Source organism: Sceloporus occidentalis, unplaced genomic scaffold (genome assembly GCF_023333645.1).
Source record: "Sceloporus occidentalis isolate IW3139 unplaced genomic scaffold, rSceOcc1.0.p SCAF_4, whole genome shotgun sequence".
Classification (NCBI taxonomy): Eukaryota; Metazoa; Chordata; class Lepidosauria; order Squamata; family Phrynosomatidae; genus Sceloporus; species Sceloporus occidentalis.
Genome location: NW_028316984.1, coordinates 108655666 through 108680528, shown reverse-complemented (window position 1 = coordinate 108680528; position 24863 = coordinate 108655666). Strand labels below are relative to the sequence as shown.

General features: G+C 39.0%; 1 protein-coding gene across 7 annotated transcripts in view; it reads left to right on the top strand.

Annotated features, from left to right (window-relative positions):
- LOC149314491 (liprin-beta-2-like) overlaps positions 1 to 24863 on the top strand; it is a 183877-nt gene that overhangs the window by 79061 nt on the left and 79953 nt on the right. For 6 of the 7 annotated variants that reach the window (XM_089521240.1, XM_089521235.1, XM_089521234.1 and 3 more), the window contains exons 4-5: positions 18346 to 18438; positions 23828 to 23941. In XM_089521240.1, coding sequence (XP_089377366.1) covers positions 18346 to 18438; positions 23828 to 23941 — 207 coding nt within the window. Of the gene's footprint in view, positions 1 to 10486; positions 10720 to 18345; positions 18439 to 23827; positions 23942 to 24863 lie in introns of those variants that run through there. The other variant, XM_089521238.1, reaches the window with a different exon arrangement.

Below are 24863 nucleotides of genomic sequence, written 5' to 3'. Positions count from 1 at the left end.
TTGTATCCCAGTTAGAAACTTAACACTGAGAACTGGTTCTTTGAATAGGTTGATTCTTTTTCCAGTTTAGCTTTTACTAGTTATGATTTTACTAAGTTGGACAATTTGCCTAAGGGCAAAAGCCTCTGTGCAAGGAAATTGCATCCCAAGGAAAGATCTTAGAATTTGTCTTAAAGTGCATGCCTAGCAGTTCATGGACAATGTTTTTAAAATACTTACATTACAGCACACCCTGGACAATAAATCTAATTATCTTTGAGTCTGATTTTTGTTGTCTACTTCCTCTGTTGTAGTTTTAATACTAATAAGAAGTGTAACAGTGGGGAGAAAGGCATTATTCCATTTGACATCTGACTTGTTGTTCTGTAATAATCTTTCAGATAAATGAATGTGTTCTCAGTACTTTCCTGTACAGGAAATTGCCCAATATTAAGAAACCACAAGAAAAATAAAATTTTTTTTCTCTTAATTGGTATTTGTCATATTACTCCTATTCTCTCATTAGTTGTATTGATTTCAGTAAAGCATCCAGACAGGCTTGCAAATACTTTTCCTTGTTAATATTGTTAACCTTACAGTACCTTACATATTTCCCGTTGAACTTCATTTTGTTAGTTTTGGTCAAGCTTTTTAATCTGTTAAAATCATTTTGAATTCTGATCCTGTCTTCTGAGGTATTAGCTACCCCTCTTCATTTGGTGTCATTGCAAACCTGATAATCATGCCCTCTATTCCATCACCCAAGGTATTGATAAAAATGTTGAATAGCAGGGGGCCCAGGACAGAATCCTGTGGCACCTAAGTAGTTGCTTCCTCCAGGATGAAGATGAGGCATTGGTAAGCACCGTTTGCGTTCAGCCAGTCAACCAATTATAAATCCACTTAACAGTCACATTGCCTTGACAACATTTTATTAGCTTGTTTGCTAGAATATCATGGGGGACCTTGTCAAAGGCCTTACTGAAATATATATCCACAGTATTCCCTTCATTTATCCTGTAAGTTTGTCAAGGAAAAAAAGTTAGTCTGGCTTTATCTGTTTTTGAGAAACCCATGCTGACTTTTAGTCATCACGACATTCCTTTATAAGTGCTTACAGACTGTCTGTTTAATGATCTGTTCTAGAATCTTTCCCAGAATCTGGTATTGATGCCAGGCTGACTGGAAATTGATTCTATTGTTGAACAGTTCTTTCCATCAAGAGGTTCCTTGTAATTTTCAATTGAAATCTACCTTCCTATAACTTAAAAATATTAGACCCGATCCTGCCCTCTAGGGTACCAGGGAACAAACTTGCACCCTCCTCTCTGTGACAGCTCTTTAAATATTTAAAGTGTGCAATCATGTGACCTCCTAATCTTCTCTTCATCAGGCTGGGAATGCCAACTCTCCCAATCTTTCCTCATATGTTTTGTTTTCCATACCCCTTATCATTCTTATTGCCCTTCTCTGAACCTGCCTCACCTTGACTGGATCCTTCCCAAAATGAGATGCCCAGAACTGAACACAGTACACCAGATGAGGCCTGAAATAAAGTGAGACTATTACTTTCCTTTACTTGTAAACTGCAGTTCTACTAATGCAGGCTAAAATATCATATGCCTCTGTGAAAAGATATCAGTAAAACTTTTTTTAGATCTTCATAAAACTGATTTCTCTTGGGAGTATCTGTGGAATGTATCCCTATCAATCAACTTTCTAGTTAGTGTCCATTTCCTGAGCTTTAAAAACAAACAAACCTGGAATTCAGTGTTGGTGATAAGAATATTTTCCTTCCTCTCTATTCTTTATATCCAACCACATGCAGAAGACAGTAGAAAGCAACGTTTACCAAGGCTTTTATAATATGACCAGTACCTTTCATCTATAGGTTATTAGGTCAAATGTGGCTACAAGGTTCCAAAGAGTCAAAGACACTGTGATCTGTTTAGTTAGTAAGTGATCTGCAAAGCTGGAGGTCAGAGTCTCTGTTTGCATTCTTAGTGTTATACTGTATTATGGTTCTCTAAGCCCAAACAATCAGTCCAACATCCCTGTATCTATTGATAACCAACCATGGAAATAAAGAGACCAGACACAGAAAATTGTGTTAAAGAAGGGCCATTTTATTTCATCTAATGTATTTAAGATGTGCTGGCCTGAAAATGAAGCAAGAGGGGAGAGCAACCTGATATTAGTCCAGCTGAGGCCAAGTGTCAACCCCTTGCTAACCTCTTCTGACTTCCCTTGGGCAAAACACCTTAGCCCCAAGGACAGTCCAAATACTTGGGTTGCTCCCAGGCTGGCTGCAACTGGACGGTAACCTAGGGGACTCCCACACAAGTTTCAAAGCTCTACAAATGACAGCCCAGATCTCATATTTTACCTCAAGGGTAGCGTTCCCCCCCCCCCCCCCGCTTCAGAATCCCACAAGAAAATGTTTCACAGCCCTGCCTTACACCAAAAGGATGCTAAAGGTGATCACCAAAGACTTACATTTACCCCCACTAGCTGCCACAGGCAACCGACAAGCATCTCCTCAGTCCTTTTCACTCACAAGGCCAAACAACATGGCTTTTACCCCTTGCTGCAACTCCCCCAGGAACAACCTATTCCCCTTTCAGACAAATGAATGCCATCAGCTTTGTAGATCTCTGACTGACAGAAAAGAATGGTGGGATGTGGGAGAAAGTGGCCAAACCCCTTACCCAGATAGGCATTCTATTTAGAAAATACTATGTATTTTTATATCTTTAAGAAAAAGTACAAATATCCTCCAACTGTCCTGATTTGGCTAGAATTTCTGATTTGCCAATAATTTCTGCTGTCCCGCTTTTCAACTGCTTTTAAAATGTCTTAGTTTCTGTCTCCTCTTCACTCTTTCTCCCTTTGTGTTAAGCCTACTTAATTTGCTGCAGACTGACTTGAAAGTGCAAAAGTAGTTTCCTATCCAAACCCCTTCAGATTATAAGGTCCCACTGCATTCAATGATAGATCTTTACACTTCACGATCTTGTCTAGTTGACTCTTGTCTAGTTGTCTATCTTGACTATTGTGGCCATTCTGATTAATGACAGAGCCAAGATATGGAGAATCTTGAATTATTTCAATGTCTTCATCATCTACTTTAAATTTATGTAAATCACCATTATTATTTTTCTTAATGTTCATCTGTGAAACTGCCTTTGCACTTTCATCCTTGACATTCTTCACTAATCATTTCAAGTTTTTGCTATTTTTGACTAATAGTGTGGTATCATCTGCTTATCTTAAATTGTCAGTGTTCCTTCCTCCAATTTTCCTGCTATATTCCTCTGTGGGAGTCTAATCCTATTTTAAATATGATATATTCAGCATACTAGTTAAACAGACAGGGTGATAAAAATGCAGCCTTGCTGGACCCCCTTGCCAATTGGATACCACTGTTTCTCCATATTCTGACAATACTGAGTACTGGTTACGTGTCACGACAATCAAACGTTGTGACATACCCATTTCTTTAAGAAAGATTCATATAATCTATACAGTCAAAGTCTTTGCTATAATCTGTAAAACACAGGCTGATTTTCTACCATATATACTTGACTATAAGTCAACCTCATGTATAAGTCAAGAGCAAGTTTTGGTCAAAACTTGGAGGCTCGTTCAGTGAGTGTATGCGAGCAGCAAGAGGGAAGCAGCAATCAATGCAAGGCTTCAGTGTTTCAGCCTTCACTCCCAAGACAGCAAAACAGGTGGGTTGGAAAGGGACTGTTAAACAAAAAGCAGTCAATCAATTACCAACTACTCTGTCTGCTTGGCTCAGGACAGAAAGAAACTGCATGGGAAAATCTGAGAGTTGCTATCACATTACCATATTGACCTATAAATAAGTTGAATAAGTTTATAATGTAACTAAAAGGGACATATGTAGTTGTTGTTGTTGTGTTTCTTCAAGTTGTTTCTGACTTATGCCCTAAGGCGACCCTATAATAGGGTTTTCTTGGCAAGATTTGTTCAGAGGAAGTGCCTTCCCTTGAGTGACTGAGGCTGAGAGCATGTTCAGTGGGTTTCATGACTGAACGGGGAATCAAACCCTGGTCTCTATAGTCACAGTCAACACTCAAACTAGGTTCCTAGGTGTCTCGCTGTTCTGCAGGGCACATATGTTTCAGACTTTAATAAGCTTATCACACTAGCCAAGATTCCGCGGGAAAATGGGATTTAAATGAGAGTTAAATTAAATTTGAATTTATACAGAACCCACAAATTAGGGAAGTTAACACATCAAATTGCTGCTAAAGTGAAATAACGCGAAGTTAAACCAAAGTTAAAATGGAGAAAAACGCCACCTTTTTGCTTTCAGAATTTCCCAAAAGTAAAAAGGTGCCATTTCCCCCCGGTTTAACTTTGTGTTATGTCATGTTAACAGTGATGTAGTGTGATAATTTTCTGGTATTTCTGGGTTTTCTCTCATTTAATTCTCGTTTAAATCCCACCAGCCCGGCTCCTTGCCATTGCCTGGTTTTCCTTCGGAAAACTAAACCTCAACAACAAGGGGTGGATCGCAGCCCTTCCAAGCGGAAGCCCCACCCCTCCAGGCAGAGGTCCTGCCCCTTTCAACTAGAAACTTTGACCCTTCCAGCCGGAAGGCCCGCACCTTGCATGCCTTGGGATTCTAGGAACTGTAGTTTTGTGAGGTGTAATGAGGCCATCCATGGAGTTTTCTTGACTAGATTTTTTCAGAGGTTTGCTATTGCCTTTCTCTGAAGCTGAGAGAGCGTGACTTTCTCAAGGTCTTGCAGTGGGTTTCATGGTTGGGCTGGGATTCAAGGCCTGGTCTCCAGAGTTGCATGCTCAATCTGCTGACTTTCTTTATTCTTGTTATTGTCTTGTGCCATTTGTACTTTATTATGATTGTTGTTGTGGTGGTGGTGGTGTTTTCAACGTATGGGTACAGAGCACCCTCTCTCCTTTCCGAGCACCAGTTCCTGTTGGTCCGAAGGTGAAACTGTCATGGGGACAAGCTTTGTCAGAGGGGAATTTCCATTGCCATCCTCTGAGGCTGAGAGAGCATGACTTGTGTGAGTGGTACCTTCAAGTTGTTTCTGACTTATGGTGAAACTATCATGGAGTTTTCTGGGCATGTTTTGTCAGAGAGGGGTTTGCTATTATTAGCCTGAGGCTGAGAGATTGTGCAATGGGTCCCCCCGAAGACAGAACCCTCCCCCCCCGAAGACAGAACTCCTCCTGGAAGTCTCTAAAAGATTCGCCATCACTGTCCTAGCTGCCCCAATAACCTCCTTAAATAATCAACTAAAGCTCTGTCCCAGGTTATGTCAGGTGCATTTTGTTGGAGCATCTGCTATTCTGATTCATTCTTAAAGAGACAGTACCTTAATCTCAAGAGCATTTGACATGAGTAATGCCTTTGATTTTCTCTCTTTGTTTACTGTTCTCCTAGTTGGATCTTGTTTTAATGCACTGTTGTTGCTGTTTATTGACTCAATGATAGAGTTTTAATGTTGTGATTATATTTATATTTGAGCTGAAAACAACATTGGGAGTGACATTTTGCTCTTAGAGCAAAAGGGTGATTTATACATGTTAAAATTGTTATATCAATAAGGAACCGTAAGGAAGAAGTGAAATATAAATCATTAATTTATATAGGCAAGGAAACTAAGGGATTTTGTTCCAGTTGTTTTGTAAATTTAAGGGTTAACTCTTCAGATTATGTTCCAGGAAGTTACAGTCAGTTTGTACAATGACGGTTTACTTTTATTTTCTGACATGGAGAGATGACAGTATACTTCTCAACAAAAGTAAAATATTAAAGGAATATACCAAGTGAAGAAAGACTAGATGATTTTCAGTAGATTTCTGCATTTGTAAGTAAATAAATTGTTTCAAAAATTGGAAATGCAAACATTCTAGTTCTGATCAAAACAAACAAATGGCATGGGAAGGGCTTTATTAAAATAAATTGTTTCTAGAGATGCTCTTTGGGTGATGTTGATACTATCCAGTTTGCTTTAAAAAGAATGAATAGTGTTCAGATTTATACTTGCATTCCTTGAAGTTGCATGGGGCCAAAGCTCAAACCTGGCATAAAACTAAGGCACAGGTATGAGATAACTTGTGACTCAGTGGAATGTACTTCCTCAGCATTCCTAACCCATAGCATTCTGAACTGATAGGGCACCGAACGGGAGTGCCAGATACAAGCCTTTGAATTTCTAATTTCCGTTTTGGCCAACAAGAAGAACAGCAACAAAAATCAAGGTACAGTTTCACAGAATCTGGAATAAGCTACTGAACTAGGAAGAGGTATGTTAGATATTTTAAATAGTCCTTTTTGACAGGGACAGTGAAGTCCACGTGACTGAATGTTCAGCCTGGCAAACAAGAGAGTTGCTTTGCCAGTTTTCTAGGAGACGATGTGTTTCTGGATAGGGCAAACTAGACTTAATTGCGATGTTTAAATGTGGTAGGGCAGTCGGAGAGGTGCTAGGCCCATCTAAACCAGTGCCTTAAATACACATATAGCCATAACTTGTGCATTAAGTGAAGTCAGTCCCTGGAGAGAACTAAACTACATTTTCTACTGTACCTTGAAGAAATAATTTGTTGCTGTTGTTGTGTGCCCTCAGGTTGTTTCTGATGTATAGTGACTCTATCATGGGTTTTCTTGGAAAGACATGTTCAGAGGAGGTTTGTCATTGCCTTCCCCTGAGGCTGAGAGCATGTGACTTAGTGGGTTTCATTGTTGAGATGGGAATCAAACCTGGTCTTCAGAGTCTTAGTCCAGCACTCAAACCACTATACCATGCCGGCTGTCCAAAAATATACGACTTTAACATTTGGAATTCTTTGATAAAGTAACTGGTTAGGAACTCAACTTGATTAAATTTGTGCCATCAAGTTGTCCAGCCCTTTAGGTGTTCATTTATTTTGCCATTTTCTAAACAGTTTGTTATTAGCTGCAGTGGTGGTGGCTGGCTTCCACTTCAGTGGTCAGTGAATTAACTCTAGATTTTAAAGTTTGGACTAAAGGCTGGAGCAGACTCACCCCTCAGTGACACAGAAACCACAGGCAACACTAATTGGTCATTCTCCCTAGGCATAAATAAATAGTTCGTGCAAAATCACATATATAGGATCGGTGTTAATTCTTTAGGATCCATTCAGATGTTTCTCTCTTGGCAGACTCTACCCAGGGGGAGAAGGTAGCAGTGGCTCTAGTGTTTATGGTCTGTTTTCGTTCCCCCTTTCCTATTTATTTATTTATTTAATTTTTATAATATTTCCATAAACAAATATCTCCTACATTCTATTACATTCTATTACATTTTAACAGATTATTTTATATACCCCTCAGTGCCCCCCTTCCTCGGAGCCATTTCCATCCTTATATTCCATCCAAAATTTCAGTTCATCTTCTGGAGGTAATCTTCTTTTCTCAGTACTTTCTCAATAAATTCTTTCCAAAACCCCTCAAAGTCATTTCTTTTCCATAGTTCTTTTTTTACTTTCTTACCTCCGCACCAAACAAATAATCAAGTGGGAGAGCCTTTGTTTATCAGAAAGTGAGGTGTCATTGACTCTTTAAGATAGTACACCAAGTGAGGGAAGTGTATCTGGGGCTTGGGAGAGTGTGAGAACTGAAACTCCCCAGACTTAAAGATCTTGAGGTGGGGAAATATTGTCTTTATGAACCTATAGTTTTAAAGTGAGACGCACTTTGACTGGATGTTCAGGTGTCTTTAAAACATTTTTTTCTTCTCACTGTAGATGGTGGTGCCGTGTGTGTGTGTATGTGTGTATGTGTATGGGTGGTGAAACAGTTTCTGTTGAAAATCTGCCAGGATAGATGTCCTCCAGGCTAGAAACTTAATTGAATTGTCTGATCTCCTTTACTGATGTAGAAAGCAATATGTGTGGTCTCAGGGGGAGATTGGTTTTAGTGATCCTGTGTAAACTTTTCCACTAAGCTCCATGTTTGTTTGTTCTGTTAAGAAAGAGCCAAGATGTTCAGTACCAACACACCTATAGTGTACCCACATGTACATTTTTCCATCTGTTTTTGTTTTGTTGTTACATAGTCTTTTGAGATGAAGCATCCTCAGATCAATTTACAAGATTATAAAACAATAAAGCTTTTTGCAAATTATATGTTGCTAAAGCAGCAATTGTCTGTTCACCTGTCTGTGGCTCGCTGCTAACTGACTAGTTAAATAGTTTCTTTCTAACTTGACCAACAGGTGTAGGTAGGCTGCAGTTTTTATGAGGATCCCACTTCAGATGTGGGATCCCCATAAGTCCATAGGGCTCTCCCATAGCTAGCGTTTAAAGTAGGAAAATTGAACACATTCTAAACTGTGCATTTAAGATATACTGTATACTAGAAAAATCTACTATAGTTACAATCTACCTACTGGTTTGAAGGGGCAGGAATCCATTTTAAAGTCTTCTTTTTTTACAGACAAGTTGAAAAGCTGAGTTTCACATATATTTATCTTATTGTGTGCATTAGGTCATTCTTATTAATTTTAGGGCCATGCTGATTGTTTAGCCAGTCCCAATGCCTAACATGACTGCAATTCACACACACACACACACACACACACACACACACATATATATAATTTATTTATTTATTTATTTATTTGTAGTGGCATTGTGATGGAATGGAATATCCTATACCAGTGGTTCTCAACCTTCCTAATGCAGAGAACCTTTAATACAGTTCCTCATGTTGTGGTGACCCCCAACCATAAAATTATTTTTGTTGCTACTTCATAACTGTAATTAAAAATACTGTGTTTTCCGATGGTCTTAGGCAATCCCTGTGTAAGGGGTTGCGACCCACAGGTTGAGAACTGCTGCCCTATACCATTGCTTCTTCGGCTATCCGATGTGAGGGAATGGTAGGTTTCTTTTTCCCCTAATGTGTCAGAGACCAGGACCATATTTGAGCCTATTGATTTAAATTGGTTATTTCTTTCCTGGAAACTCACCAAGGACTGAGAGGCAATGGCTTGTGTAACATCAGTCTAGAGACACCACGTTGAGTAACACTGTCCTATAGCATTCTGATATTGTTGTGTCTCCATTGATTAGTTCCATGTTTGTATGTTTTGGTTCATGGTGCATAGCTTCCTCATTAACTTAGTAAATATATGTGAAATGGTCTTTAATCACTTCATTTTATCTAATAAAACCAAATATGAAACTCTGTCTTCTTTCCTGGCACAATAAAACTGGTTATTCAAGGAGTGAAGCCTATTCACCCCTGTGAAAAAAAAAGGAGGGCTACTTAGCTGGTCCACTTGACCATGTTAAAGAGAACATTCAGTAGTAGCTTTAAGGAGAGCTGGAAAACTGTCTGAAAGCCCAGAGAGCAGCTGCTAGTCTACTATAGTTGTCCCTCTCTTTTCATGGTCTTGGGATCCGCAGCCTCGCTCTTCCTGGACAGGGAGGGAACTAAAAGGAGCCTGCGTGCGAGAGTGTGAAGCCATTGAAATACATGCAACCTCAATATTGACAAGTTTTCAGATTCACGGAGGGGTCCAGAACGGATCCCCCACGAATCGGAAGGGCCGACTGTATGGATCAACAGGCTGACTTGGCATAAGGCAGCTTCCTATGTATCTCCTGAATGAATTCAGTTTTCAAAGGATTTTAAAATTGTTGAACTATACTGAAAATAGCACAGTAGGCATATGTAACAGACATATGTACCCTGAAAAATGATTAGTGACAGTTTTCAGGTGCCAGCTTTTTCCTCATGTTTTACACACATCATATGATGCAAAGCTAGTGGTATTGCATAGAAGAGAAGAGGGCACATTGATTGCATTGATAGTACCCTCATGTGATCATAACATTTCTTAAATACTGCTCTGCTAGGCAGCTTCAATTAGTGTAATGAATGTAAAAAAAATATTATTATTTTACAATGAACATTGAAATCTTGTTCATATGCATTGCATTTGCCCTGCCTTATAAAACTACTTACAGAATACTTGGCTTTGGGCTGAGGATGCCATCCTCAAATATTTGTGTCTTTGTGAGATTGCAGTAACTAGCAATTCTCAAGCAGCAGGGCTTATTTTTAGGCTTAGTCCTAGCCTGAAATAAACTGAGAAGCTGAGGAGCGTTCCAATAACACAGAATAAAAAGGAGACAGGAAATAGAGGGTCTTGGGGTAATGAGTTCCAGCCACACTCACAGAGAGCTCGGGAAGGCATTACTTGAAAATAGTTTCTCTATGACAGCCTGGCAATTTTTAGCTTGTTATTTTACCATTAAAAGGGAACACACTCACTGTACATTTCAACTGTGCTACAGAAGCTTCTCCCCCTCCTTCCTGAGACCATCTGGCATTATGCATCTTTTGAAGCCTTTAGAATGATATTACTGCCTGTTGACGACTGATCTCTACTTTTTAAAAAAAAAAAAACAGATGCTTTGAGCTGGGGAGGTGAGGGAATGCAGAATGAAGTTTATACAGTTGTAATATATACACCCAGTGGAAGAGTGCAGAATCAGCCTGCAGGACAGTTTTCAAAGTCAAATATGTACAGCCATTCAGCTTGCTAGAAGTGGAAGAAGACAAGGTGAGAGAGCAGGCACGATTGTGGTTCTCCAGAACAAACCTGTGATTGCTCCGAACCCAAGGAATTATAATTGCTGAAATGGGCCCGAAGCATGGATAGTGAGATTGATATTTACAAACACTTCACGTGGCTAAACAGGGTAAGTGACTCTTTGCAGTCCCAGTGCTTAACAAGTTCATGGGTAAAGAAAACAGAACACATGAAAACTTCCACCTCCTTGGGAGAAATGATGGCTTGTGGTCAGTGAGGGGAGGAGAATGGGGAAATGCTCAATAGCCCTTTGTCTTTAAGAGAAAGAGCTTTGAGCAAAATGATGAAGTATCCTTTTAATACTGCAAGTAATACAACTTTCCAAATAGTTTGGCGGATGGCTTTTAAAAAGTCAGTATGGTGTTTAGTTTTCCTAGCTTTCTTACTAAGTTTTTCTTTGCTTATGTAACTTTTGCATAGATATTTGTATGCTTTTTAAAAGAAATAAGATTCTCTTTCAAACTAACCAACAAGCTACATAGTTTGAGATTTAAGTAATGTAATCCCATGTTGTCTGTCCATTAGGATTAAAGCCAATTAGTCCAATTCATCTTGCATGGAGATCACACTGACCAATTTAATTTTGTTCTGATTAAGCCAAACCTAGAAAATAAAAACATGTTAGCCAGAATTTCCTCTTTGAGAAGTTATTTATGAAATGACCTTTCTATGGAACTGCTTTTAAATATGCAGTAAATATATACTTTACATTAAAAAACATCACATACTATATTATCTCAGTAATAGAACAGAACCTAAGCATGTATTTTGTATATATCTTTGTACACCGAGTTCTGTATTATTTCTCAAGTTATTTTACCAACATTTTGCCTTATTTATCTCTGGCTCTGTTAACAACTGAAGTTTGAAAAGGTTGGAGAAAAGGACTTTTGTTTTTGTCTGAAGAAAATATTGCATTGCAATGCAATAACAGGAAAGTCTACTCAGAAGTAAATCCCATCTTGTCTGGTGGTGATTATCCTCAGTTGGGTATAGGATTGCAGCCTTAGGTCTATAGTTTTGGATACTCAAAAGGACAGGAAATTGCACTTCTTTGTACAAATACTATGGATGGTAACATACAAATACATATTATATTGGTTTTGTGGCAATTCAGCTGTTAGCAGCTAAACTGAGTTGTAAGATTCTGTATTCACACTTCACATTTTTCCAAAAAATAAATGGAGAACCAGGAACATAGGAGTTGAGACATGTACCATGTGTTTGAAATGGAGCTTAGTAGTAACTGTTGATCTTCTTTCCATAAACAAATGTGCTCAAGATGCAATTTCCAGAAAGCCATACTGGAATTGCAAACTAATCTCTGGTTTCCTATCGCAGAGAGGACATTGACACTGTGTAACATTCTTGTGGGAGAACTCATTCTTGAAAGCGCAGGCGTAATTGGGATTCTTTCCAAACATGCTTTTCCACGTATATGTGCTCTGGTAAGGCAGCCTATAGTGTCTCTGTCCTTGTTCTGAGGAAATGAAACTGTGATGGAATTTCAGTAGCTGTAAGTAATTTGTTGTTACATGGAGGGTTTCTAAAAATTGCAACACCATCTAAAACTCCTCCTCCTAATAGTGTTTTTTAATGAATGGGAATGTGGGTAAGAATGTAAGTAGTGAGGCAGTGGTAGATGGTGAGAATCCAGGTTCTTCTAGATTCCCAAACTGTGGCGGGGGGGGGGGGGGGAAACGGGACTTCGTTTCCATTGTTCTCATAAGCTCCTTTGATAAGCAATTAAACATTTGCACAAAGCTGTACATGAAATTCTTTCTTGTACCACATGATCCTTTTGCTGTTGCATGCTTGGGTACCAGTGTGGTGGAAATCTGATACCCTCTGGCTGTTAATAAAAAGCCCCATTTCCTTCACCAGAGGAGGTGGGGGAGAGAAAGGAACTGGACTGCCATCAGTTCTTATTGACTTATATCAGTTTGTATTGACATTGTCCAAAGCAGGCTCTGATTTTACTTAAGAGAGCTGGGGAGGGGTTTGGGATGAATAAATCAGATATATTGTTAGTTCTGATATTGCAAGAGCCCAGAGTTGAGTTTCCTGTTTTATTTAGTAATGGGTTAAAATTATAAATGAGTAAATATAAAATTGCTAAGGTGAAATGAAACTTTTAAAATGCTGACGAGATCAACTATCATTTGTCTGCCTTACATGAACCAGCTGACAGTGTCATGCAAGATTTCATAAACCCCATTCAAGCAGATGTCTTTAACAAAACAGTCCTTGCCTGGATTGTTTCCAGCCTCAAAGAGACTGGTTCAGAGGGCAGTGTCAACAGAGGCCCTGACCACGTGGGCGTCTGCTTGGGGCGAGGGGAAAAAGAGAGGAAGTAATTGGAGCCAAACAGACAGAAATCTCTTCTTTCATAAAGCAAGCACAATGGAAATAATGCCCCTACGCACACACTTATCAAGGAGTCCCTGGTTATAGGTAAGAGAAAAGTTGATTATTTGTTTTTAGGAGAGGAACTTGTGTGGAGAATTATCCTTAAAGAGCACATCTTCTTTTTTTCTGTTGAGTGTATACAGCATGTACTTTTATCTTGTTTCCATTTGGAGAAGACAGAATTTCTAGCAAACAGTATGAAACTGAATTCTACTACTACTAATGAGAGCCAGCATGGCATAGCATGGTATAGCCAAAATGATATAGTGGTTTGAGCGTAGGTCTTGGACTCTAGAAATTGGGGTTCAATGTCCGCTCGGCCATGGAAATCCACTGGGTGAGTCACACACTCTCAGTCTAGAAAAGCCTTAGGTTTCCCATTAAAAAAGTAAAGGTTTCCCCTTGACATGAATGTCTAGTCAGAACTAATTGTAGGGGGCGGTATTCATCCCCATTACTAAACCGAAGAGCCAGTCTGAAGGCAACTCCGGTAGTCATATGGCTAGCATGACTGCACAGAACCCTGTTAACTTCCCACCGAAATGGTACCTGATTCTGCTTGCATTTGCATGTTTTGGAACTGCAAGATTGGCAGAAGCGTTAGGGTTGCCATAAGTCAGAAATGACTTGAAGGCACCCAACAACAACAAATTACTGCTAATGGTAACAACAACGTAGTAGTGACCATTAGGCCACTGTAGCAGTGACCAATGTTGCAGTGACTACTAGGCCACATGCCTCCATCATTTTCTGTCAGTTGTATGTGGAAGTACTCCATGTGAAAGACCTGTCACAGCTACCAGGTTCCTGTTTAAGAGAAATATAAAATAAATCTCAGAAGTCTTAGCATCATTCATCAAGTTTGCATACCGTATGTTGTGTTATGTCTATGTTGTTAAGTATAATATATTAGTTGTGTGATGATTAGTTTGGTGGGTGCGATTTAGAACAATAACAGTGAGGTACTAGTTGGCCACAGAAATAAACTGGAAAATGCAAACAAACATTCTCTCTTGTCCTTTGAAATCTGAGTGCATATTATTAACTATATCCAGAGCCTTCAGAGTAACCTGTGAGGATGAGCTGCTGAACAAATACCATTTTCTGTTGGCTCTTCCCTGTTTCCTTCTGTCAGTTCTCACTAAAAGAAAGTTGGAATATATTGAACATGTCTCATGTTTGCTACACATTTCTGTACAAGTAGTTGTTTTTATTGTGAAAGGCAGTGGTTGTCAAACTCCCCCTGGCCCCCCTTTACATCTTTATGTGCATGTTGGCGATCCCCTTCAACAATGTACCGTAGATCCTCAGTATCTGTGGGGATTTCGTTCCAGCCCACCCCCTGCCCCTATTCCCCCCAAAGCAGGTGCTTAAGTCAGTATTTAAAATTTAAATGTATCTTTTATGACGACTCCCAGGCTGAGAGGCACTCTTGGTGCACGAAGGGAGGCTGCAACAGCAAGGCCCAAGCACCAGGGACATATTCTTTATGCTTCTGCTTCTGATTTGACACAACAGCCTCTGCTTTGGGAGTTAGGCATGTGCACCCCACCACTGAAGCTGGTGACTGCTGTGTCCCATTGCCACATCAACCTCCTTCTTTGAGAGTTAAGAGGGAGAAGAATCCCTGGATTCCTCCTGCATCTCATTCCCAAAGCTGGTTGCTACTGTCTCCCATTCTAACAGTAGCCTTCTGCTTTGGGAGTTAAGAGGATGAAGAATCCCTGGATTCTGCCTGCACTCCATTCATGAAGCTGGAGGCTGCTGTCTCCCATTGACATGCCAACCTCCTACTTTGAGAGTTAAGAAGCAGAGGAATCCTTGGGTTCCCCCTGTACCTGACTCACTTGGGACCTCTCAGACACACTTTGTGTGTGTGTGTGTGTGTGTGTATGTATGTATGTATGTATGTATGTGTGTTGTGTATACACAAAAGTGTGTGCGAACTGATGAAAGAGCAGAACCCCCTTCGAATTAATGGAATTTATCTGTAATTTGCAAGCACAGAAAGAACGATACTACTTTTGAATGTGTGCAAAAGCTAAATTATATACATTCGCCTCTCCATTTTTGCAAAGCATCCATTCCAGAACCCACCGCGAAAACGAAAACCACCAATATTCAAGTCCCATTGGCTTGAATGGCGGCGCACCCCCATTGTTTCCTCCTCCATTTGCCGCTCACACATAAGCAAGGGACGCAGATCCCAAGTTCACAAAAACAGAGGTGCGGCTGTATATTTATGTTATCAATGGCCAAAATGCATTTGCAAGTTCTAAAAAATCTTGGATTCCATCTCTCAACCAATTACACCTCTGATTGTCCTCCTGTCTCTAACCCCTCAGATAAGCAGGGGTCTCCTTTACTCCTTTCTTATTTCAATCCACCAATGTTTCAAATATCACAGTCTACATAAACCATAGGCCTCTGCCAGGAGTATCTTCTTGCTCTTTTTACATTATATTCTGCTTTCCCCCCTGAAACTGGAACTCAAGACCTCTCTCTCTCTCCCCCTCTCTCCCCTCCTCTCTCTCTCTCTCTCACACACACAGATGCAAATCAAAATATAAGTTGTAATATGGAAACAAAACAGATGAAGTTATAATATAACACAACTGAATTAAAAAATAAGTTAATCGCCTTCTTCAAGCAACTTCAACTAGTTGCCAAAAATCAACCCAATTTTTAAAAAGCTCTTTTACAGCCAGCGCAATAACAGCCATCAGCAACACAATGAAAGAGACAACCAGCCATCTCTTGGTAGGGATTTCTACAACTCTGGGCCACCAGCAACCAAGAAAGCCCTTTCTTGTGTCCACACCAAAAGGGCTTCTAGGGACCTGTTTGGCTTTTGAGGGCTTTCTCATGCATTGACAGTGTAGCAGATACCCACTACTCCTTGTCTATAGGAAAGATGTGTGCTTTTTTTTACACACACAGGTTCATGCTAGCTAACATCTAAGTCATTTCAGAATCCTGTGATGCATGCCTTCACCTTTTGTGATAAGTTCTCCATTTCCTCTATGGAACTACTTTTTGGAAGTCGTGCCTGTTCTAGTTCTGAGGGGTAGGCCCAGAACAGCTCTTCTAGCTGTGCCCATCCTTAGCTCCACTCTCTGCAGTCCAAGTTTTCATGTTTATTTGGAAAAGTATAGATAACTGTGCAGTCTCTGTTGGACTCAGGAAAAGGTTTACACGTAGAACACAATATTCTTTAAACACTGCCAGTAAACAGTTGCCAAAACTTCAAAAATGCAAAAGTGCTAAAAGCAGATGTTGCAGTATTTTTTTCTCTCTCTCCTGTACCGCTTGAATGACCACAGGAAGTTTCCTCACATTGTAGCCATGGCAGTACTTGGTCCCAGTATCATCTACACATATATACCCTTGGGTTATATGACTATTTATTATGTTGTCATTACCATTGCTATAAAGATAGCCAATATTATAGGAGATGCTGACTGAAACAGAGCAGATGTTTGCTTAGTAGGTGAGCTTGTCTAGACTGCATCTGTCTATTCTTATTAAAGCATGCAGTAGCTGATGTTTTGGCAGAGCTGATATTTTCTCTTTGGATTACTTTCTCTAATGTGGATGTTGGCTAATGTAGCTTCTCAGTCTGGGATATTTTAGAAGAATAAATTAGAGTAGAAGGCATGGTAATACATTATTATTTATGACTTAATGCAGAATAAATCTTCATCTGGAACTGAGTTGAAAGAGAGAAAAAACCTATTGCAAGTAACAGGCAAAATACACCTGCTGTTTGAGTTGCTTGATGCCTTCCTATTAGACAAAAGGTTATTTACCTTCAGGTTTGTCTTGTTATGGATTTTCTGTGTTATTGATGTCAGCCCAATTTGTGATCAGACTGGGAAGATATGTCAGATGAGCAAATTTATAAGCCAATCCACAAGACCTTTTTCTTAGGAATAAGACCCTTTGATTCCCATGGATGCTACTTCCAGGTAAGGATGTGTAAATACTTGCCTGTTACCTCTGCTCCTGGTGATTTCTGCATGATACTGATCTCAAGACAGTTTCATAACCTGTATGTAGTTTCAAGTACAAATGTATAGTCCTAGGCTCCAAATCCAAATCTAACTGAGAAGCTTGGACAGACAATGTCTCTCAAGCTAATCTTCCTCACTGAGTAGTTGTGAGGAAAAAGGGGATATGGGGGGGGGGGGGGGACAGGGGCAACCATGAATGCTTCCTTTGAGCTCCTTGAGAAAAGGTTGAACATACATACTCTGGATGTCCTAAGGGAGGTAGCTTTCTCATGTTACCCTTCCACAGCTTGCCTGCAACATGTTTATCCTTGGGGAACACTTGTGATGTATCAGAATGCCAAGAATGCACTAAAAGAATGCACTAATTATAAATAATTCTACCACTATGTGAAGCTGTACTGTTCTGTCATTTAATTTGTATTTCTTTTATTATATCATATTTTTGTTCTGTGTTAATATGCAAATATTAAAATATTTAATAAAATAACAATATATAAAAGTTAGTGTTAATATGCAATGTGATTTCTTACAATTCATAGGCTATTTTATTTATAAATTACTCATAAACATACAAATATTTTTTAAACAAGCTTGGCCATGATGAATCTTAGGATCAAACTAGGACTGTCACCTCACAAGCTAGATATTGGATACATGCCTTTTAAAATTCCCCTTTATAATAAGAAGTGGCACAGCCATGCTTCCCCCCCCCCCCCCCCCCGTCTCTCTTTTTATGCTCCTTACCTGCCTGTCAGGTGTGTTTGGTATCTTGCCTACCATAGAAGCAGAGTGGAACAATTGACAAGCCCAAGGAAAGGAGTGGTGGACCAGACAGGGCGAAAAGGCATGTATCCAATGATCACCCCTTGAGTAGGACATCCATATAATACCCTATGCATTTTCTACTTTGAAAAGGAGGGGCATTTGTAGATTGTTTATGAGGTATGTGTGTGTCTGTGTCTGTGCTGGGATTGTACTTATGGGTAGCAGTGGTTTGACCTTCCAGCTTGAAACTTATTACCTGTTCTTTGGAACATCTATCTCTGACTCCTCCTCCCCACACTCTGGATTCTCAGAGAAGAAGTTTTAGCTTGGTGATTAAATTCTAAGAAATGTGGGGGATTAAATTCCACTTTAAAATCGGCTAAAAGGTTTGTGGTTTGCCAGTCTTTGCTGAGAAAACTGTAAGCTATGTAATGCATTCATGTTATGTTCATATAACTATTATTATACTCTGCTTTGAAGTTCTGCTCTGCATCTAACAATATAACAGCTTATTTAATTTCTTGCATTAAAGTCTATTGTTTTTTTAGTCCCAGGTGAGTCACCATACTTCAGCCAGTAATGAAACCTATCAAGAACGTCTGGCGAGATTAGAAGGTGATAAAGAATCTCTCATACTGCAGGTATGTACTATATGGAACGTTCAGTGGGCTTTGGAATTGCATCAGTATCCTCATTAATTCACTTGTAGATTAAAGATAACAGTAGAAAAAACAATTTACAATTTATTATTTGAAATATTTACACTGTTTTTCAAAACAACAATCTTGATTATTATTTTTTATAATGCCTAGCTGTGAAAGAATTTTGCAATTAAGCAATATGAAAATGAAACTAACATTTAAAATGTTCTGTATTATGCTTTGATGGAAGGCATGGGGGCGGAGTCAGGGCATGCGTCGTGCCGGCCTTTATTGCTGGTCTGTCGTGGCAGTTACTTGCTATGGCTTACTTTTTCTTCTGGGGATATGAATTTCCTTTTGTCAATTCTGCCACAACCCTGCCTGAGGCAGCAGGCACCTCAGTGCTTACCAAAATTGAAAATAATTTTTGTCCGTATTGGGTAGTGTAACATAATAATCATAATCGTATTTATTTCTTACCCGCCTATCCCCACAGTTTGAGGCAGGGAGAACAAAAACAAATAAACAATGCACAGCATCAATTAAAACACATTAATTAAAGCATTTAACAGTTTAAAAGGACAAATGAAACATACACATTCTAAAACAATCCAGAGTTAAATTTGTAGTACTTATTGTTACTTTTCTCTTTGGAGGAAGAGAGAGGTACAGTTCTTTCCAAGCTTACTAATACAACTTTGATATTTTTCATTTCTTCTAAGAAGGACCAAGAGTTTTTCAACCTCTGTTTTTCAAAACGAAGTATAGTCAGATCCTAATGATGGGCTTTTAAAATTCTGGATATAGCCACACTGCATTTGCTGGATCCTAAAAGCAGCATTTTATCCTGGTTAGAGTGTGCAAACCAGGGCTTGAAGACAACACATTAAAAGAGCTGCTGTGCATATGTCAGTATCATAGGTCCTGCCATGCTTGTTAGCCATACATTTATATATGCTTTGTAATACTGGATGATGGGATGTGTCACACCATTGGTAATGCCGGGTAAAAGAATTGTTTAGCATTCAAGGTTCTGGGTAATGAGCAGATGTGTGGGAAGGAGAAACTGGACTAGGAGTTCCTAAGATAAGTCCTGGAATGTGAAAAAGCTTGGAACGGGAGAGAAGGAGGGCCAGCTCTGGGAAGACAGAATATTTGGGTTTATAGATGTGGTGTAGGTCCACAAAAATGGCTGAATTATTATGTGCTTTTAATATACTGTGTAATTGAAAAGGCTTCAGTCCTGACAACATGGTTATGCTGTGATGAACTCAGTTTTATGAATAAAGCTTTCTAACTTGTTTTCTAACTTGTTTTATGAATGGAGGTTAACCAGCACATAGCAGCCGACAATTAAAATAACATGGTGGTGATACGTTCCTTAAGAGCACTACTATTGATTAGCTGTAGTGGACAACAACTTTAAAAAAAAGTTTCACATATTCACTGGTATCTTGCTAGTAACATACCAGGCCTAAACTCACACCTGCATATGTCTTTTTTTTTTGGTCACAGTAGAGCTGGGTATTCTCTTCCACCCTCCTCAGTAACCAAAACTCCCTCTTTCCCTCACTGGTTACCCACTGCACCCCTCCCCGGCCATTCTGTTGCTGGTGGAGGTCCAGTATCATAGAGGTGTCTGAATATGTCCCCATAGTCAGGTGCAAACTGGTGATATTATCTGCCAAAATCTCAAGGACCTCAGTTTCTCTCAGAGGATAATGAAATTGCACTGTGTCTGGCTACAGGGGCATAGCTGTTTTTATTATCTTTCCCAGCTTTCCATCAGGCACAGAATGGCCATGAAGGCAGGAATGGCTAAACAAGAATTGGGGACATTGCAGTGGAGAGTTGTAGCATAGTTTTGCCTGCAGATCAATTACAATGCCCTACAGTATCTTGGTTGAAGTGCAATAGTATGTCACAAGAGGAACTGAAGCATGACTTATACTATGTTTCGTACACTGTACTCTGGGTTAGTACCTGGATGGGAGACCAGTAATGATTACCAGGTACTGTGGACTATATTTCTGAGGAAAGAACTGGTAAACCACCTCTGAATATTCCTTACCTAAGAAAATCCTATGAAATTTGTGGGATTGACATAAATCCACAGGTAACTTGAAGGTACATACATGCACACTCTATAGTCCTTGAAGAGAAGAACTGCTGTGACTGAAAAAAACAATATAAATTTACTTAACTGCAGTACTAAATATTTGTTTGTTGTATGTTTAATTACATTAATTGCTCCATAGAAGCTTCTACAATTAAGCTATTGTGTGTTCATTTTGCTATAAATCTGTGATCTAGGATTAATAATGCAGTTATATGCCAGAAAGGCACACAATGTCATATGAAAGTCAGGTGTACAAAATGTGCAGATAAAAATGTATTTGATGTGCAAAAATAAACATTAGATGCTCAAAGTATGCTGTGACTAATAGACTTATCTGACATATCCCATACCTCATTCACTTATTTGACAGAAGATAAAATAAGTGAAATTCTGTATAAAAATTAAGTAATTTAATTATTTAAAATATATAAAATCATAATCATAATAAAATTACATGTATTTTAAGCAAGTGATCGAAACCACTTTTGCCATAGCATTTCTGGTATGATTGTAAATGCTGGACAGTGACATGTGCTGACTGGAAGAAAATAATTTAATTTGAAGTGTGACATTGTGGACACTGTGGACTGCCAAAAAGACAAATAAATAGGACAAGCTAGGTCGGCCCTCTCCCAAGAAGCTACAACAACTAAGCTGAAGTTATTGTACTTTGGACATTTCATGAGATGACATGATGCATTAGAAAAGACAATAATGCTTGGTAAAGTGGGAAGCAGTAGAAAAAGAGGAAGACTGCATTATGGGCAGAGAGACTCAGTTAAGGAAGCCACAGTACTGAGTTTGCCAGAGCTGAGTAGATGATGACACGATCTTGGAGGTGTCTCATTCATAGGGCCATCATAAGTTGAAGCTTAATTGATGACAATTAACAACTAAACAAACTTCCTTGTTGAAATACTGAAGCATTTTAAAAAGTAGAAGTGATGTCTCAAAATAATTTACATGTCCTTATCACTTTTTCTTTTCTCTTCCATAAGGCCAATGATGGAATGTCATAAGGACACAAAATGTGGTCACTCAGATTGGCAGAGAGAGAGGAATATAACAAGTAGACATGGAGGCACTGAAGATGGTTCCTCTGTCCATACCCAGTACATAATTAGGCTAGGTCTGGAATGTGCACAGATCCAGATGTGACATGAAGGTGACTGTGTCATGTTCAATTTAGTGGCTCATTTTAAAGGATATACAAATAGTAAGGCACTGTGTGTTGAAAGTTCAACAGAAATTATTTGCAACAAAACTGTAGATTTTTGTAGTAAATCATATATGGCTTGTAGTCTGTTGGTATTTGCCTTGCAAAAAGTAGAAACATAGAATCATAGACTCGTAGAGTTGGAAGAGACCACAAGGGCCATCCAGTCCAACTCCCAGCCATGCAGGAACTCTCAATCAAAGCATCCCCGACAGATGGCCATCCAGCCTCTACATAAAGACCTCCAAAGAAGGAGTGTGTTCCACTGTCGAACAGCCCTTACTATCAAAAAGTTCCTCCTAATGTTGAGGTAGAATCTCTTTTCCTGTAGCTTGCATCCATTGTTCTGGGTCCTGTTCTCTGGAGCAGCAGAAAACAAGCTTGCTCCTTCCTCAATATGACATCCCTTCAAATATTTAAACAAGGCTATCATATCACCTCTTAACCCTTTCTTCTCCAGGCTAAACATCCTCAGCTCCCTAAGTCATTCCTCATAGGGCATAGGGTACTAGCCTGTGGAAGAACTTGTACTTTGCCTGCCTGTGTATACTGGCATTTGGCTTGTGGATAATCTGAAAAGGAAGGGGGTCACATTATTCCACTTTAAAATATCTTAATAAATCAACAGAAACTCTCAGCTGTAAGCAACTAGGCATATAGTGATTTTTCTAGATATGACTGGGCTTGCTGTGCTTCATAGCCAACATCCTTCTCCCTAAATCTAAATTACTCAGAAAAGCCTACAATTATGTGCTTTTACCAAAGTACAAAAGGTGTGTCTCTGACGCATACCTCTGCAATATTTCTTTCCCAATTTTTATTAATAGCAAACTTCTCAGAAAGAAGGAAGGTGGCAGGCAAATGTAGTGAAGCTTCAAACCCTTCCATCAATCCCCTTGCCCCCCAAGATTCAAGTTTATTTGGGTAAAAGAACTCTGGAGTTCTACTGTATGGTAGGCAGTTTTTCAGAAGTTGTGTAAAGGCTGTTGTTTTTAAAACTACATTAGCTGTCATTTTCCTGATTACCATTTGGGTTCAGTTGCTTTTTATGTGTCTGTATGACGGTTCATGTTTTTGGTAATGGTGGGCAACAGCATTCTTAGATCTCTTTGGGAGTTTTTAACTAATCATTTCTTTCACAGCAGCTCCACTGCCTAAAGTTTCTATTCATGTTTAAGCTTGTAATGCTTTGAACCTGTGAAAAGCAGAGCTCTGCCAGTGTTAAAACATGTCTTTTGCTCATTACGTTATTTAATAGTTACAAAAAGCTTTATTGATAGGTAAGAATGTGGTGTTGTAAGAATGAAGTTAATTGGTTGGCTACCCGAAGAACCTTTTCCTTGTGTTGTCTGCTGTTTAAGGAGAGAAATTTTGGCAGAAGCTGAAATGGCGCTGCATTATCGGAGCCTAGTTAAAAAAAATTAACAGGATTCTACAATAGCGTTTTCCTTTGAAAGATTATATGCTGAAAATACTAATATATGGGTTTCAGTGGTATGTTATAGTTTTTCTGGTTTCTCAAGAAGATGGTCTCTCCTTCCTCCTCCTCTTCCTCCTCTTTTTTTTAAACTTAAGAAGTTCTAACAATCATTTTCAAAGTGTAATGTAATAGCTTTTTAAGGTAAGAAACAAAATTTGTCCTTTTGAATTTAGTCAGTCGTTTTAAGAGCTTTCTATGATCAGGTAAATGTAAATAATACCAGGAGGAGTAGAGAGTGTGCTTTAAAAAAGAGCCAATGTAGAATAGAGGTTATAGTTTATATTTAGGCATGGAAAGATGTGGGTTCAAATCCCCATTTGGGAGTTGAAAAGTTCACTTGGTTACCTTGGGTCAATTGGTTGCTGCCTCTCAGCTTATTCTATCGCACCAGGTTGATCTGAAAATATGGAGGGATTACCCCATGCCATCAACCTAAAGACAGAAGAGTGTGGAACTGATATGTGTATAGGTGTGTGTAACTATAATGTCTTTTCGTAATAGAAATAGATTTTATTACAGAAAGTATAAACTGTTTTTTCTTTGTTCTGTGTCTGATTATTATATTCAATTACAGGTGAGTGTCCTTACAGACCAAGTGGAGGCCCAAGGAGAAAAAATTCGAGACCTAGAAGTTTGCCTTGAAGGGCACCAGCTGAAGCTTAATGCCACTGAAGAGATGCTTCAACAGGTAGAACTGCAGTATTTCTATGGAAGTTCTTTACAAACAAGGAAACTTCCTGTACATACCCTGTTCTGCCATCTCTTGAACCAATATGGCCTCCAGTCTTTAAACAAACTGATTTTAATAAATGGTATTTGCTTGTTTCACTGTTGCCTGATAATATATAGTTCTGTGGAACAATGCCATAGCCAGTAGGGATGTAAAATGACTCTATTGTGTGTATTATTCATTATAATCCAACAGAGAAAAGTCAATAAGAGGACTGGATGTGACTTGAAAACCTGTTAGCCTGGTTGTGATTTTGTTTTGTTTTTTAAGTTATAGAGTTTAATTCAATAGAGTTGGCAGCTTAGAAACTGTTCTTGCATAGTTTGAATTTGAAAGTAGAATGAGATTTAAAATGAACAAATGTAAAAAGCTGGGATATTTGATTTCAGGTGTTCACATTGGTGCTATTCATTTTAATTGAGCATGTGTGTAAATATGTTTCCTTACTCCATTGAGTTACATGGGAAACCCAACCCTTCCTATTTTTCAGTGCAGCAAAGAAACATACACACACACACACACACAGTAAGTGTGGCTTATGTATTCAAATAGTAGTAAGAGTTAATTTATTTATAAAACAAATTTTGAAGAATTTACTACTCATGCGCCCCATTCTTATAATCTGAAAGTTCTAGCTATGCATTTTGATCATAGTGTACTTAAAAACTTATTCTATCCTGTGTTGTACAGAGAAGATTTGGTCAGATTTGGGGATCATACCCCTGCTGTGAGGAAACACCCCTCCATGTTCTTCCTGCGGCACTGGCAGTTGATAGAGCTTCCCAGGCACATATCATTCGCATTTCTCCAGATGTACATGTTTTCTACTTCAGATGTTTCAGGAAAACCTGTGGTCAGACTGCAGGCAGTCTTTTTCTCA